General features: G+C 37.4%; 1 protein-coding gene across 2 annotated transcripts in view; it reads right to left on the bottom strand.

Annotated features, from left to right (window-relative positions):
- Nucleotides 1–17,164, bottom strand: part of SMCHD1 (structural maintenance of chromosomes flexible hinge domain containing 1) — a 127,607-nt gene that overhangs the window by 101,145 nt on the left and 9,298 nt on the right. For both annotated transcript variants that reach the window (XM_027526268.1, XM_027526269.1), the window contains exons 2-5: nucleotides 13,722–13,797; nucleotides 12,817–12,978; nucleotides 9,779–9,861; nucleotides 9,007–9,137 (exon numbers count right to left, since the gene is read on the bottom strand). In XM_027526268.1, coding sequence (XP_027382069.1) covers nucleotides 9,007–9,137; nucleotides 9,779–9,861; nucleotides 12,817–12,978; nucleotides 13,722–13,797 — 452 coding nt within the window. The remainder of the gene's footprint in view (nucleotides 1–9,006; nucleotides 9,138–9,778; nucleotides 9,862–12,816; nucleotides 12,979–13,721; nucleotides 13,798–17,164) is intronic.

Below are 17,164 nucleotides of genomic sequence, written 5' to 3'. Positions count from 1 at the left end.
GACATATTCATCTTCAACAAAAGTGACAAATGGCCACATATCCCTGAGCCTGTGAGACACAATGGAAATAACCAAATCAAAGTAGGGTGGCTACATATTACATTCTCAGTCTCTAAATTCAAGTAAATACAAATATCTACTTGAAAGATCATCTTCATTGCAGAAAAATACTGAAGACAAAGGAGCTTTTTCTTTAGGAAAAATCAGGGAAAATCCTGTCAGAAGTCCATTTCTACAACCTAATAATGGCATGGGAAGTGAGCCACGTGGCATGCTATTTTTTCCCAAAAATGGCTGACTGAGTTGAGAGAGTTTCAATTACTGAGCAAGTTCATGGTGCAGAAAGTAGCACTGATCCAACACATACCTGAATTATGGCCACCCAGTGACCTAACTAATGTCACCTTTCTTTCTTCCACAAAATAGATTAAATGAAAAAACAATAATACAACAATGTCCTTAGGTATCTAACTTAACTTATAAGGAAGGCAATGACTGTAACAGTGCCTCATTCATGAGCAAATTTCCTATATCCAGGTACTGTTCTGTATCTTAGGGGTTTGGATTACACAAGTGTACTACACACTCATCAAAACCCAGTTAACTGAATGATCACTTCCAGAATGGCACATTAAGAACCTATGAAAATCCACTTTGTTAAAAGCAAAAACAATACCTGAAAAAATTGTCAAAATCAACTTTTTCAAAACTCCAAATATTTACGTCTTACCAATAATCCAAGGAGTGGTTATTTAAGACAGATCGATGAGTCTTTGGTGAAAACTGCTAGCTCTGGTACGTGTTCACATACCCTATCCCATTCCCCTCTCACCAGCTCTAGAGAAGCCTTGAAAACCAACAGCCCTGCAGTCATGGTGAAAACTGACAGCCTAGGAGTTGCTGGAATAAGTTTGGAGTTTCCCAGAAGTTCCTTCCCCATAGAACTGCCATTACTGGATCTGACAGTTCCCTAGAAACCTCCACTTGCAGGGTCTGTCTTTATTTGACCTAACTCAGAATTTGCTCAGTGTGAAATGCATTTTCCCTGGGTCATTTGTCAGAAACAATCAGTGGCAGATGTTTATCATCATAGCTGACTGAGGCAATGAAAACAGTTGGAAAAAAACACAGATCTGTCCCAAAACTTAGAAGGAAAAGCTGGAGAATGGGAGGTCAATAGTGGTTTTGAAAAGCTCCAACACATTCACGAGAATCAAGAAGATCACACTCCTGTTCAGGACTGTATTCATACTCAAGAAAGTACTGAAAAGGCCCTAATCTCTCATTTCTGGCTGACTTTGATATTCAGTGCAAGCAAGAGTTACAAGCTAAGGCAGAGCAGTCAACTTCCTGTAGGAACATTAAAAACATAGCCCATGTGCACACAGAACCCCTTGGCAAGAGCTGGAAGACTCAGTGGTTCCAGACACTTAAGAAAAATGTCTGATCATCAACTGACCATTAGATTAACTGACCACAGACTTCAGAGGCAACACAATATAAAGAATACAGGTTTTACCGAATTAGTCTAGGGAAGTCACTACATAAACAACAAAAAGACAAAAGGAACAATAAGTTGTGGGTATGCGTGCAAGTTAGTCGCTCAGTCCTGTCTGACTTTTTTCAACCCCACAGACTGTAGCCCGCCAGGCTTCTCTGTCCATGAGATTCTCCAGGCAAGAATACTGGAGACGATTGCCATTCCCTTCTCCAGGGGATCTTCCTGATCCAGGAATTGAACCCAAGTCTCCCGCATTGCACGCAGATTCTTTATTGTTTGAGCTACAGAGAAGTTCTAATAAACCCTGGGAAGGGAGATTAATTTGATTTCCAGATCTGCCACACTACATTATTTAAAATGTCCTGTTCTAAACAGAAAGCTATGTGCCACACCAAGAAATATTAAAATCGGACCTAAACACAGGAAAAATAGCTCTCAGTAGAAACTGTCCCAGAGAAAGCCCAAGTCTTAACTAGACTTACCAGACTAAGATTTAAGTCAGCTATTTTATAACAAATGCTGGAGAGGATGTAGAGAAAAGGCAACCCTTCTACACTGGTGGTGGGAATGTCACTTAGTGCAGTCACTATGGAAAACATGATGGCACTTCCTCAAAAAACTAAAAACAGAGCTGACATATGATCTGGCAATCCTACTCCTGAGCATATATCTGGACAAAAATATACATGCACCCCTATGTTCACAGCAGCACTACTCAGAATAGTCAAGACATAGAAACAACCTAAATACCCACTGACAAAGGAATGGATGACAAAGGTATGGTACGTATATGCAACGGAATACTACTCAGACATAAAAAGAATGAAACAATGCCATTTGCAACAAGATGAATGAAACCTAGAGATTACCACACTAATTGAAGTCAGAAAAGAGAAAGACAAATACTATATGATATCACCGATATGCGGAATCTAAAATATGACACAAATGAACATTTATGAAACAGAACAGGCTCAAAGACATAGAGCACCGACTTGTAATTGCCAAGGGTGGACAGTGGGAGAGGGATGGAGCGGGAGTTTGCAGTTAGCAGATGCAAACCAGTATATGTAAGATGGATAAACAAGGTCCTACTGTATAGCACAGGGAACTATATTCAGTATTCTGTGATAAACCATAATGGAAAATAATTGTTTTTAAAAAAGAATATATATATATGTATGTATGTATAAATGAATCACTTTGCTGTACAGTAGAAATTAACACAGCACTGTAAATCAACTATATTTCAATTTTTAAAAATTTAAAAAATAAATCAGCTATTTTAAATACATTCAGTGAACTAATAAATTATTTCTAATGAAGTAAAAAAAGTAAGAAAACAGTATTTCACCAAATACAGACTATTAGTAGAAACAGAAACTACAAAGAACCAAATGAATTCTGGAATTAAAAAAAAAGAAAAACTCAAAAGAAATTTCAATAGGTGACTCATGAACACATATGAATAGGCAGAAGAAAGAATCAGTGAACTTAAAGACAGGTTGACTGAAATTATTTAGTCTAAGAAATGAAACAAAGATGAACCACATAAGGACAGGAGAGGAAGAATATTTGAGTAATGGCCAAAAACTCCCCCAATTTGATGAAAATCTTCATCTAGACCTCCAAGAAGTTCAACAAACACCAAATATAATGAACTTAAAAACCAGACATACCACAATCAAAGTATCAAAAGCCAGAGAAAAAAAGAGAACTTTGAAAGTGAAAGAGAGAGGTGAAGAATCACATACAAGGGATACTCAAGATTAAAAGCTGATTGCTCATCAGAAACTATGGAATCAGAAGACAGTAGGTTAACATATTCGAAGTATTGCCAGGAAAAGACTGTCAACCAAGAATTCTTTATTCAGGACAAGTAGCCTTCAAAACTGAAGGAGAAATTAAGATATTGACATATAAAATCTGAGGGAATATGTCATTAGCACATCTGCTATGAAACAGCTACTAAAGAAGAGTCTGCTGAACGAACTGAAAAGACTTCAGAAAGTAATCTGAATACAAGAAAAAATAAAGAATAAAGTAGAGGTAACTATATAAATAGAAAAGGACAGTGTATTTTTTACAACTCTCCACCAACCTGATTTAAAAAACAGCTGTTTAAAGCACTGACTATAAAACTGTATTGACAGGGTTATAATGTATAATGATGTCATTTATATGAAAATAATAATACAAAGGAGAGGGGAATGAAGTTATATAGAAACAAAGTTTTTGTGCATTATTATTATTAAACTGGCATTTATCCAAAGTGGACTGTTTAAAATGTTAACTGAAATCACTAAGAAACACAAGTGAAATATAGATTAACAACTATCCAAAGTATATCAGTGATTGTAATGAGAGGCAGAATTGACTATAAATGGGTACAGGGTTTCTTTTGGAGTAATGAAAACGTTCAGAATTAGTTGTGATGGCTGCACAACTTTGGTATTAATTATATGACCATAAAAATATGACCATTCAATGAAGATATACTTAAGACAGATGGGTAAAATTTCAAGGTAAATTTTACTTCAGAAGAAAAAATTAAATTCTACATAATGATATCAATACTTGACTCAGCAGGAGAAAAGTTTACTGGTATCTGTAATTTACTTTGAACTGAACCAAAAAATAAGTTGACCTGGACTTCCCTGGTTGTTAGTGGATGACAATCCATCTGCCAAAGAAGGGGACACAAGTATGATCGTTGCTCTGGGACGGTTCCACATGCTGTGGGGCAAATAAGCCCATAAGCCACAACTATGGGGCCATCTGCTACAACTACTGAGGCCCCCTCACTGCAACTACTGAAGTCTGTGTACCTAGAGCCAGTGCTCTGCAACAAGAGAAGCCACTGCTCTCACACCTAGAGAAAGCCCACACATTAGCAACAAAGAGCCAGCACAGTCAAAAATAATTTAGTAATTTTTTTAAAGTGTTAAAGTCTATCAGGTTTTTTTTTAATGACCTAAAGGTTAGCCAGCAAATCTGACAAACTCAGCGGTGGCCACAGGACTGGGAAAAGTCAGTTTTCATTCCAATCCCAAAGAAAGGCAATGCCAAAGAATGCTCAAACTACCACACAACTGCACTCATCTCACACGCTAGCAAAGTAATCCTCAAAATTCTCCAAGCCAGGCTTCAGCAATACGTGAACTGTGAACTTCCAGATATTCAAGCTGGTTTTAGAAAAGGCAGAACAACCAGAGATCAAATTGCCAACATCCGCTGGATCATCGAAAAAGAAAGAGTTCCAGAAAAACATCTGTTTCTGCTTTACTGACTATGCCAAAGCCTTTGTGTGGATCACAATAAACTGTGGAAAATTCTGAAAGAGATGGGAATACGAGACCACCTGACCTGCCTCCTGAGAAATCTGTATGCAGGTCAAGAAGCAACAGTTAGAACTGGACATGGAACAGCAGACTCGTCCCAAATAGGAAAAGGAGTACGTCAAGGCTGTACATTGTCACCCTGCTTATTTAACTTCTATGTGGAGTATAGCATGATAAATGCTGGGCTGGAAGAAGCACAAGCTGGAATCAAGATTGCCGGGAGAAAGATCAACAACCTCAGATATGCAGATGACACCACCCTTATGGCAGAAAGTGAAGAGGAACTAAAGAGCCTCTTGATGAAAGTGCAAGAGAAGAGTGAAAGAGATGGCTTAAAGCGCAACATTCAGAAAACTAAGATCATGGCATCTGGTCTCATCACTTCATGGCAGATAGATGGGGAAGCAATGGAAACAGTGAGACACTTTATTTTTGGGGGCTCCAAAATTACTGCAGATGGTGACTGCAGCCATGAAATTAGAAGACACTTGCTCCTTGGAAGAAAAGCTATGACCAACCTAGACAGCATATTAAAAAGCAGAGACATTACTTTGCCAACAAAGGCCAGTCTAGTCAAAGCTATGGATCTTCCAATAGTTGCGTGTGGATGTGAAAGTTGGACTATAAAGAAAGCTGAGTGCCAAAGAATTGATGCATTTGAACTGTGGTGTTGGAAAAGACTCTTGAGAGTCCCTTGGACAGCAAGGAGATCCAACCAGTCCATCCTAAAGGAAAGCAGTCCTGAATATTCATTGGAAGTACTGATGCTGAAGCTGAAACTTCAATACTTTGGCCACCTGATGCAAAGAACTGACTCACTGGAAAAGACCCTGATGCTGGGAAAGACTGAAGGCGGGAGGAGAAGGGGATAACAGAGGATGAGATGGTTGGATGGTATCACTGACTCAATGGACATGAGTTTGAGCAAGCTCCAGGAGTTGATCATGGGGACAGTGCGGCCTGGCGTGCTGCACTCCATGGGCTCACAGAGTCAGACACAACTGAGAGACTGAACTAAACTGAAAGGTTAGTGGAATAAAAAGAGACGTGGTAAAGCTTAGTATGAATATGTTGTGTATTGACTACAGAATTTCAACTTTTCTGTATGTTTGAAAATATTTATAAAATGTTGAGGGAACGAATAGTGTTCAGGAAACACTCAGATCCAGAGGGTAGACTGTTCTACAACTAGCCTGAACTCTATTTAAAAAAAAAAAAAAAGACTTCATGAAAGACAAATATGGGGAATTATAGAATAAAGGAGACATGAAAGACATGGCAAAGGGAAATCTGAATATGGACATTATAATTAGCTATTTTGAATCACTGAAAAATGTGTTGAGTGTAATAATGAAATTATGGCTATTTATGAGAACATAACTGTGAAGGAAATACATGGTACAGTACTAAGCAGTAAAATATCATCGAGTTTACAACTTACAGATGATTTAGAAAGAGAAACTGTGTGTTCTGTGTACATGCATGTGTACACCCATACATACATAAACAGAAGATTACAAATGTGGCAAAATGTTAACATAAATCTAGGTGAAGGATACAGGAGTAGTACAACTGATTTTCTGACTTATTGCTGGCTTTTTATTTGACATGTTTTTATTTGATATGTTTTTACAACATATTTATTAATCTGAAATTTTTCAAAATAAAAGAGAGGAAAGGGTTGTACCAAAGTGAATGAGACTTATAAAGAATATTGTCAAAATAGAACTCTCAACTCATCCCCCCCTACTGTCCTCTTCAAAATGCTCTAAGTACATTGGTCTTCTTTTTGTCTCTCAAATGAAACAAGGTGATCACAGTTTCAGGGTCTTTGTCTTTGCTGATGTCTTTCTACTTGGAATGCTCTTCCCCTAGATTTTCACTTTGGGTGTTTCTTTTCTAATCATTCCAGCCTCAAGTGAAATGTAACCTCAAAGAGGTCACTTCTCCTAATCACTTCACCTAAAGAAGACAGCCATCAGGCTCTAACATGTTACTTGATATTTTCTTATCGATAACTGAAGTGCTTATATATTTTTTGGTTTACTTTAGGCTTTTCCTCTACTACAACATAAACTATAGTCAAGACAGTCAGCTGCTTTGTATTTTTAGGCTATCCTTCCTTTTCTTCCATAGCCTATTCCCTATATACGAACATCCTTATATCCAGTAAAAAAAAAAAAAAAAACAACTTAACTGGAAGCAGTAAAACAACTGATCATTTTTTTCTATAGGAGTAGAAGTTAGAGAAGAGCAGGGGAGGAGGGTTACAACTCACACTAGGAGGAGGGTTACAACTCACACTAACAGAAACTGGACTGAGTTAAGGGACTGATGGTACTGGATTCAAATACAGTATGAGTACATGACAGCTATAACAACAATTGTGTTTCTGGATGCAATATCCATAAAGCTAGGATCAGACCCAGCAACAGGTAGATTTCTTCCAAAAATTAAAATTTCCCTAATATTTGAATTAGGTTTAAAAGTTTGTGCTGTGCTAAAATCTAAAGAAATTTTAACAAACTGTAGGCTCCACTTCTTTCAACTCTTCCACTTGATTTAACTAACATTTTTCTGACCCTTTGCCCCAATCTGCCATCTGTCCTCCTTTCATTTCTACCGAATATTTCTATCTTATGCTAAATTCTATCTTTAGACTACAAAAGATCACTGTCTTCTTTATGGCTATTTTATAAATCCTTGAAGTGGCATGTACTCATGAAAATGGTGAAGAACAACAGTTGGAGAAAAATCTGAGGCCAAGAATGAGAAGGAATAGCTACCATGCTGCTGCTAAGTTACTTCAGTTGTGTCTGACTCTGTGCGACCCCATAGATGGCAGCCCACCAGGCTCCCCCGTCCCTGGGATTCTCCAGGCAAGAATACTGGAGTGGGTTGCCATTTCCTTCTCCAATGCATGAAAGTAAAAAGTGAAAGTGAAGTTGCTCAGTAGTGTCCGACTCCTAGCGACCCCATGGACTGCAGCCTACAAGGCTCCTCTGTCCATGGGATTTTCCAGGCAAGAGTACTAGAGTGGGTTGCCATTGCCTTCTCCAAATAGCTACCATGATAGCTTGTATTTACTGACTGCTTATCATTATTTGCCAGGCTCTGAGGATTTTACATGCACTAACTCATTTGGTTTTCACAAAACCTTAGGCGGTATTATCCCCATTTTACAGATACATAAACTGAGATAGAAGTAAAGTACCTTGACCAGTGTCATACAACTAATAAAGCTAGAATTCAATTCAGACAAGGCCAAATGATCCCAGAGCCCTTGCTTTTTACTTACTGCCTCTCATCATGGCACTGGAAGGCTTTACAAAGTTGATGAAAATTCTGAGTGCTGAAATCTCAGAAATGAGAAGGCAAATGCATTAACTATATTAATTTTACACATTACTGAGACAGATCCTTAAACTTGGGTGACTTTCCTTGACACAACTAAGAGCAAAGGAAATAGGACATGAATAAATACTAACTTCTTAATAAGAATGTTAACAGATTCTCCCCAAGTGTGTTTCCTAAATTATAAAACATAACTTATACATCAATCCCACAGTGAGTCATGCCTCTAAGTAGAATTCAACTATCTCAAGGAGCTAAATCTTTATATCCCTGACAGCTTTGAGTATACATTGTTTCCTTTATGACATTCTCATTCAGGATATTTTCTACAAACATATTCCCATACAAAACTCTTGACTAGACTCTACTCCCTAACAGCTGTGAACGTTTTGTAAAGCAGAGCCCTGAAAGAGCCACAGTAAGCTCCAGAGAACTACATGTGGTTCCCTTGGACATTTTGCACGAGGTATCAGGTGATTTCTAAAGCCCACTTAAAAAACATTCTACTGCTCTAGACACTATACAGCTTTCTTCAAACTTAAGTTATTAAGAAAAGGGGGAAAACTCCACAGTAGGCAACATATCAACATAACTCCTACACACTTCAGGAAATGCAGAAAGAATCATTCAATGGAGGGTACAATATGATTTATGCAGTTTTGACTTTTTAAGTATTGACCTTAAAAACTATTTTACTATAAAACTCTAAATAAATATGCTGACAATGTATATAACTAAAGAAATAGAAGCGTTCTTCTCCTTATTAAAATACCCAGCTGCCCATAAAAAAAGTGAGTAAGGTTCTCTAACCTTTCAAAGTCACCTTGCCTTGTAAATTTTGACAACCTATACACGGCCCAGTTGTTAAGCTGTTTAGAGGTCATTCCTCTTCCATTATCTATCACTGCAACGGCAGGTTTTCCTTGTGTTTCATCAAAATGCTATGAAATAAGTTCAAAAAGACAGGAAAAGTTGTATCAATATTAAAAACATGAAAAGTTCAATATAAAAAATGTGATTCATTGGGCTCACTCATACATTGCTGGAGAAGTGTATATTAATACAATTTTCTAAAAGGCACTCCAGCTGTATGAATCAAAGGCCTTAGAATTCTTCATGTCCTTTAACCTAGAAATTCCATTTTTTAGAATGTAGCTTGAGGACTAATCAGAGATGTGTACAAAGATCTATAAGGGTGCTCCTGCTACCAGCACTGCTTACAATGGCAAAAACAAAGGGAAACAAATCTAAATGTTCAACAGCCACAGACTGATTACATAATTTATATTAGTCAATAAATCAAATTGCATCAGTGGTGTATTACATTGCAGAATAGCCATAATATGGCAATGTTTACAATCTACTTCTAAGGGAAAATAGAAGATCACAAACAAAATGTACACTATAATCACACATACATGTATACATATATCCATAGGAAAAGGGCAAGTGAAAAAATTTTAATGAAGAGACATCAGACAATTATTTCTACTTTTAGTTTATATTTTAATTTTTTTCCAATAAACCTGCAGTACTTCCATAAAAACACAAGTTAATTTGATTTAGAGTATTATTCTCTTACCAATTTGATCTGTATTCTTCTAACACCACTGTTACGAGAAGTAGCAGACAATGAATTGTCAATTAATTCTGCAAGAGCAAATGCTGGAAGAGAGTGAGAAAACATTACTGCTTAAGTTCTCCCTCCTAAATACTTCATATAAAAGTTCAAAGTAGAAGGAATTCTGAAGTACCTTAAGCCATCACTTTTATTTTCCAAAGAGCTAAAATTAAAGTATTATCCTGATCCTAATGACACAAACATAGTAAGGCATCATCAATCACCACCAGCATAAAAAAGCAGTTACCAACCAGTACTTGTATGGCACTACACAGCATGAGTGAGCCAGCCATGATTCCTGGCTTCAAGGAGTTTATAATCTAAAGACAGACATACACACATGAGAGACAAACAGAAGACCATAACCATAAAATCAAATAGTAGTCTGTGGTACATACTTACATCATGCACAAGTCAAACTAAGCACATTTAGGGATATGGGACAAATATAAAAGTGTCTATTAAGGGCTGATTTAAATATAGGTATCTTGCAACACCAACTTGTGAAATGGCAGAATGTATCTGCTTAACTGACACAAAACTGCTCTTAATTTCCTACTATACAACCAGCCTGACCTTCAGTTTATCAGTGGCTCAGCACTATTTCTAACATTTTCCTTTCGGCAGGGTCAGTATCCAAACTACTTCCCACTTTTATCTCCTTAATTAAAAGGGTGAGCATACTAAATTAATGTCTCTTTCACTTAAGCATAACTTAGGCTGTAATTAACCCACAAAGTAGCATTCCAGCAAGCACTTCCAAACGCTAAACATGTAGGGGATGGCTCCGTTTATAAACTAGCTGGAAAGTAGTCATCACAAATCAGATATGTATAAAGATCTAGTGAAGGGTATTAACTAGAAAATGGAAAAGTAGGGACACTGTAGGAAATGGGAAGAAAAAGAGTTAAGGGAAATTTCAAAGGAAAACATGAGTAGAATTTAGTATCTGATTAGATATAAAAGGAGAAAGAAAAAGAAATCCAAGGTGGCTTTGAGTGCTTGTTCTAGAAGACTGGAAAAACGGTCCTCTTTTTCCATAAAGGGAAAATTCAGACGAAGGACAGAAAAATTCAGTTTTAGGTGTGATGCCCGACCACTGTATCAAGCTCAATAATGAGTAGAGGTGATGTACAGGGAGCTTGAACAGACCACACTTTATAGAGAGTAAAACTGTGGCTATCTTAGTTACTTCTGCAAAATAAGGTCATTACCTTCATGTTAGCTAACACACAGGATTAAGGATCAAATGAGAAAATGCTCACAAAGTGCTTGACACAGTGCCTGGCTCTGCAGCTGAGAGCAGTAACAACAGCAGTCAAGGTAAGGATGTACAAGAAGAATTAGTCCCGAGAATATTCAGTCATTTGTAACAATTAAAAAAAAAAAAAACCTGAAATAACCTGAATGTCTAGTAACAGCAGTGTGTGTGTGGGTGTCTGTGCGCTAAGTTGCTTCAGTCATGCAAGACTCTTTGAGATCCCATGGACTATAAACCGCCAGGTTCCTCTGTCCCTAGGACTCTCCAGGCAAGAATACTGGAGTGGGTTGCCGTACCAGAGGATCCTCCCGACCCAGTGACTGAACCCATGTCTCTTACATCTCCTGCACCAGCAAGCAGGTTCTTTACCACTAGCACCACGTGGGTCTCCTGCATTGCAGGCAGATTCTTTACCTTCTGAGCCATCAGGGAAGTCCCAACAACAATAGTATATAGTGTTCAAATAAATTATGTTATCTAAATACTGTGTAAGCCCTAAAATAAATATATATTGACATACATATTAAAGATGTTCATTACATTTTAAATTAAAAGGTTGGTTAAAAAAGAATGCATCAGGAATTCCCTGGCAGTCCAGTAGTTTGGACTCTGGGCTTTCACTGTCAAGGGCCTGAGTTCAATCCCTGGTCAGGGAACTAAGATCCTGTAAGCTACGTGGCACAACAAAAGGAAAAAAAAAAGTATGCACCATATAATACCAAAAAAAAAAAAGTGCATATATATATATATACATATAAAAAAAGGTCAGAAATGATAAACACCAAAGTGTTGGTGGTGGTTACATCTGGGTGGCAGAGATGGGAATATTCTCTGTGTTGTTTTTGTTTATCTATGTTTTCTAATTTTCTACCAACTCTAATGCATATACAATGAAAAAAATATTTAGTAAGAAAGTTTACAGGGGACCTCCCTGGTGGTTCAGTGGTTGAGAATCCATCTGCTAACACAGGGGACACAGATTTGATCCCTAGTCTGGGAAGATAGCATGTGCTTCAAGGCAACTAAGCCCATGTGCCATAATGAAGATCCAGCGCAGCCAAAAACAAACAAATTTTTTTAAAAAGAAAGAAAATTTATAGGGAGCTCCCTGGTAACCTAGTGGCTAGGATTCCAGGCTTTCACTGTCAAGGCCCGGGTTCAATCCCTGGTCAGAGAAGTGAGATCCCACAAACCGTATGTTCAAAAAAGAAAGAAAGAAAGCTTATAATGAATACCTGAACACTTTCGCAGAATCCAGATGGAAGAGATTCTCTAAATCAAAATAATCTAAGGTAGGATAAAAACTGTCTAATAGTAAAGGTGGGAGGGAATTATAAAGAAACAATAAGGAACACAAACCACTTAGCTGTGCAGTTCAGCTACAAAAAATATGCAAGGTAAAACAAATATAATTGGGAGAAGAGTTTAGGAAGCTAGGAAGAATAACAGGAAAGGAGAGTGTACAGGAGGTAGATGTGTAAGGAACCATCTCTTATGAGTTGAAAAGGAATGAATTCTCATTCTACGTTAGTTTTAAAAGGAGAGGTATCTTTACTTTGATGTAAGATGACTTAGGTATAAAAACAAATACACTGTGATGAAGAGATGAAGTAAGGAGGCTCACAAGAACTGATCATAGTCTTTGAGTAAAGTAGAATGAAAGAACTTTTTAAAAGTCTGATCAAGGGAATAAAGGTAAGTGACAGTTTATCACAATTAGTACAAAGGGAATACTTACGTAAAGGATTTTGTCCTTCACTTGCATAATATTCATACATGCCACTTTTAACTAATGTGTCATAGTGAGGTAGGAAGTCAATTCGTTCTTTTGTAGCTGTTAGTAGTAACTGATTGACTGACTGTAGCAGGTATAGAGTGACTCCGTCTTTAACAGTTTCATCTGAAATCAAGAGGTAACATCTTAAGTGCTAAGTCAGCATCCAAAACACAATGAAATTATAATTTTAAATATATAAATTGTATCTATGAAATGACTTTAAAAATCATACAGGCAAATCCCCAAACAATGGACTGATCTATAATCAGTTATGCTGTGTTAAGAATATCAGTGGAATAGGTCCAAATACTTCCACTCATCTGAAACACTCAATTCTTAAGTCAAACTGTCACAGAAAATCAGATGAGGAACTAATTAAAGTGGTTATCAATATGAATGCGAAGAATGATTAAATCAAAAAAGGAATCAGGCATGAAAAATTGGCACATCTTAGAACATAACCGGGTAGAAAAAGATAATGGGAGAATCCAAGTGGGTCAGGAGAAGTAGCTCTTAAGGGTCCATGCAGAAGACCTGTGGTTGGATGTTGAGCAAGGTCTCATCTTTTATAGCCATTAAGTGATATCAACTCTTTTCTTATAACCATGCTCGACAAGTATGAGCTCTGCACAAAGTAGATGTGTAGAGCCAGTTTCCTCCCCCATTCCAACGAAGTAAACAAAAATATTAATGGTTTTTGATGCTTATCTAGGTAATAAAATAGTCATTACCCTGTAATGTACTGCTGCTGCTGCTGCTAAGTCGCATCAGTCGTGTCCGACTCTGTGCGACCCCATAGACAGCAGCCCACCAGGCTCCCCCGTCCAACATATTAAATATAAAAGCATAAACGCAACGTTGCTTACCAAAGTTATCACAGGTGATTTCTTTCCTACTGGTTGTTGTAATGACAAATTTCTCTCCAGGTGAAATGCCAAGTGTCTACCAAAAATAACAGAATAAAATCAATTATTATAGAAAGGAAATAAATGCCCTAGTCAAGTTTACAAAAATATGAAAATACCGATAAGGATATTATAATATTATAACAGTACTACATTTTTCTGAGAAATATGTTTTAACATTTTTAAATTTTGCCTTTGCATAATTAACCACAAATCTATCTATAAATTACCTATTTGCTTATTAACAAGGTAGATTTTTCTGCTATTTTATGTCACCTAAGAACAGTGAACATTTTGAAAGTGTTTAACATCAGCAGAGCTCTCTTAGACAAAAGACATATTATTTTGTGTCGATATATAAAGTAAACTTATTTGGAGGAAGGCATTAACACTTATGTTCATATATATTAAATACTTAAATATGTAAAAACAGAAGTACTAAATAAAAATAGAGGTTAATACTTTACAACACTGAGATAAAGACTGCCAGGCTATGCAGGATGTCTGTATAAAGAACCTTTGTATCTATTATGCTGCTGCTGCTAAGTCGCTTCAGTCGTGTCCGACTCTGTGTGACCCCATAGACGGCAGCCCACCAGGCTCCCCCGTCCCTGGGATTTTCCAGGCAAGAACACTGGAGTGGGCCGCCATTTCCTTCTCCAATGCGTGAAAGGGAAAAGGGAAAGTGAAGTCACTCAGTCGTGTCCGACTCTTAGCGACCCCATGGACTGCAGCCTACCAGGCTTCGCCATCCACGGGATTTTCCAGGCAAGAGTACTGGAGTGGGGTGCCATTGCCTTCTCCATTGTATCTATTATAACCTCTTCCAAAAGTATAACTTTAAAAAAACTAAGGCAAATTATAAACGAGGGGAGTAAACTGCAACACGAAACAAAGTGCTAACATCCTGAGGAGAAAAAGCCTTCATAAATCAAGATCAAAGTCAACAAAGAGGGAAAAAACATGAACAATAAAAGGACGGGAAAAAGTAAATGACCAAAAAAACACATGAAAACCTGAAATTTCACAAAAAAACAAATATAAGAATTAGAAAAATGAGTTAATCTTTTCATTAAAATATTACATGTCATTAAAATTAAAAAACACATCCTCGTTCCAAAATCAAACAATAGGGCAACACACAGTTAAAAGACTTGACTTCTATTTCAGGTAATGATGAACTAGTTAATTTAAACCAACCTTACACAGAAGATTACTTAAAAAAAAAAATCTAGACTAATGATATTCAAGTCTTCAATATTGATCTAAAAATCCTATTGGTCACTATTGAAACTAACTGAAAACCAACTCCCCACTCTGAACACCAGCAAATTAAAGGGCAAGTAGACCATTTATGCTGCTTTCTTGTACCAATCAGATTTCAGGGTAACCATGTATCTCTAGGTAGCCATGTATCTCTAACTGATGAAGCAAAGTTGTTCTTTGACCTCATCAATTGGAGGCAGAGAATTTCTGTTAATAAAAATGGAGGAATGGCAATCAGAACAGCACTATCAATGAATGAACCATTAAATTAAAGCTTTATTACTAAAGAAGCCAGCTGAACCCATTTGAATCCCACTTGCTCGATCACACCACTTGGCAGTGGTAAGAAACAGAGTGGGTGAAACAGTCATATATTAAGTGCCTTCAGATGTGATGTCATATGAAGTCCCAGCACCACCCATGAAGTATTTTCTCCCCCACCCCAGAGAAGCTGAGCCTAAATCTTAATTATAAGTCTTTAAAAATAACTTCTAGTTTGTGGGATATGTGGAGTTAGAACAAGCTAAATTGCACCATAAAGGAATAGACAAATCCAGAATATGGAATATGAGAGACAAACCAACTTGATTTCTTCAACAAGTCAATGTTAGGAAAAACAAAAAGACTGGGGGAAGGTATTTTGCTAAAATGCTCTAAATTTTAAAAGAAGTTAAGAAACATAAAAAACCAAGTTCAGTACAAGGACCCTGATTAAACAAACCAACAATAAAAAGACATTTTTGAGACAAACAAATCTAAGCATGGAATTAACTGTTAGATAATACCATTAAAAATGTTAATTTTGATGGTGTGATAATAAAATGCATGTTGAAGCATACAGGAGTGAAGTAAACTAAGGCCTGGACTATGCTTCAAAAGGCAAAAATGAAGCAAGCATGGCAAATAAGAACTGTTCAATGTGGATGAGTATATGTAGGTTCATTTTAGTGGAATGACATTACAAACTGATGAGAAAGAATACTGAGACAGTTAATGGTACAGAAACAGATTTTAGAAATCCCCATCTCAACATACATGAAAATAAACCCCAAGAGAACTAAAGCAGCTACATTTTAATCCAAAATTGTGGAGGAAAAATACAGAAATAATATTGAGAGAGAAAAGCATTCCTGAAAATACACAAGAAATCCAACTCATAAAGGAGAAAAACCAGAAAACATGAAAAGATGCTCATCTTTACTAGTTATCAGAGAAATTAAACCTGGAGGAGGACATAGCAGCCAATTCCAGTATTCTTGCCTGGGGAATCCCATGGGTAGAAGAGCCTGGCGGGCTACAGTCCATAGGGTGGAAGAAGTCGGACACAACTGAAGTGACTTAGCACACAGCAGATATCACTCCCATGAGGCTGGCAAAAAGTATAAGTCTTGATAACATAAAGCATAGTTTAGTTTAGTTCAGTTCAGTCGCTCAGTCATGTCCGACTCTTTGCGACCCCATGAATAGCAGCACGCCATGCCTCCCTGTCCATCACCAACTCCCGGAGTTCACTCAGACTCACTCAACTCTTCGCATGAGGTGGCCAAAGTACTGGAGTTTCAGCTTTAGCATCATTCCTTCCAAAGAAATCCCAGGGCTGATCTCCTTCAGAACAGACTGGTTGCCCTCATTAAATGAATAAAACATGTTCAAATGGAATTTAATCCAGGGATGCAAGAATTTTTCAGCATCCTCAAATCAATCAATGTGATATATCACATGAACAAACCGAAGAATAAAAACCACATTATCATCTCAGTCAGTTAGTTCAGTCGCTCAGTCGTGTCTGACTCTCTGCAACCCCATGGACTGCAGCACACCAGACTTCCCTGCCCAGTGCCAACTCCTGGAGTTTACTCAAACTCATGTCCTTTGAGTCAGTGATGCCATCCAACCATCTCATCCTCTGTCATCCCTTTCTCCTCCTGCCTTCAATCTTTCCCAGCATCAGGGTCTTTTCCAATGAGTCAGTTTTTCGCATCAGGTGGCCAAAGTATTGGAGTTTCAGCTTCAGCATCAGTCCTTCCAATGAATATTCAGGATTGATCTCCATTAGGATAGACTGACTGGATCTCCTTGCTGTCTAAGGGACTCTCAAGAGTCTTTTCCAACACCACAGTTCAAATGCATCAATTCTT

This window comes from Bos indicus x Bos taurus, chromosome 24, assembly GCF_003369695.1.
Source record: "Bos indicus x Bos taurus breed Angus x Brahman F1 hybrid chromosome 24, Bos_hybrid_MaternalHap_v2.0, whole genome shotgun sequence".
In the NCBI taxonomy this organism is placed as follows: Eukaryota; Metazoa; Chordata; class Mammalia; order Artiodactyla; family Bovidae; genus Bos; species Bos indicus x Bos taurus.
This window is presented reverse-complemented; position numbering and strand designations above follow the sequence as displayed.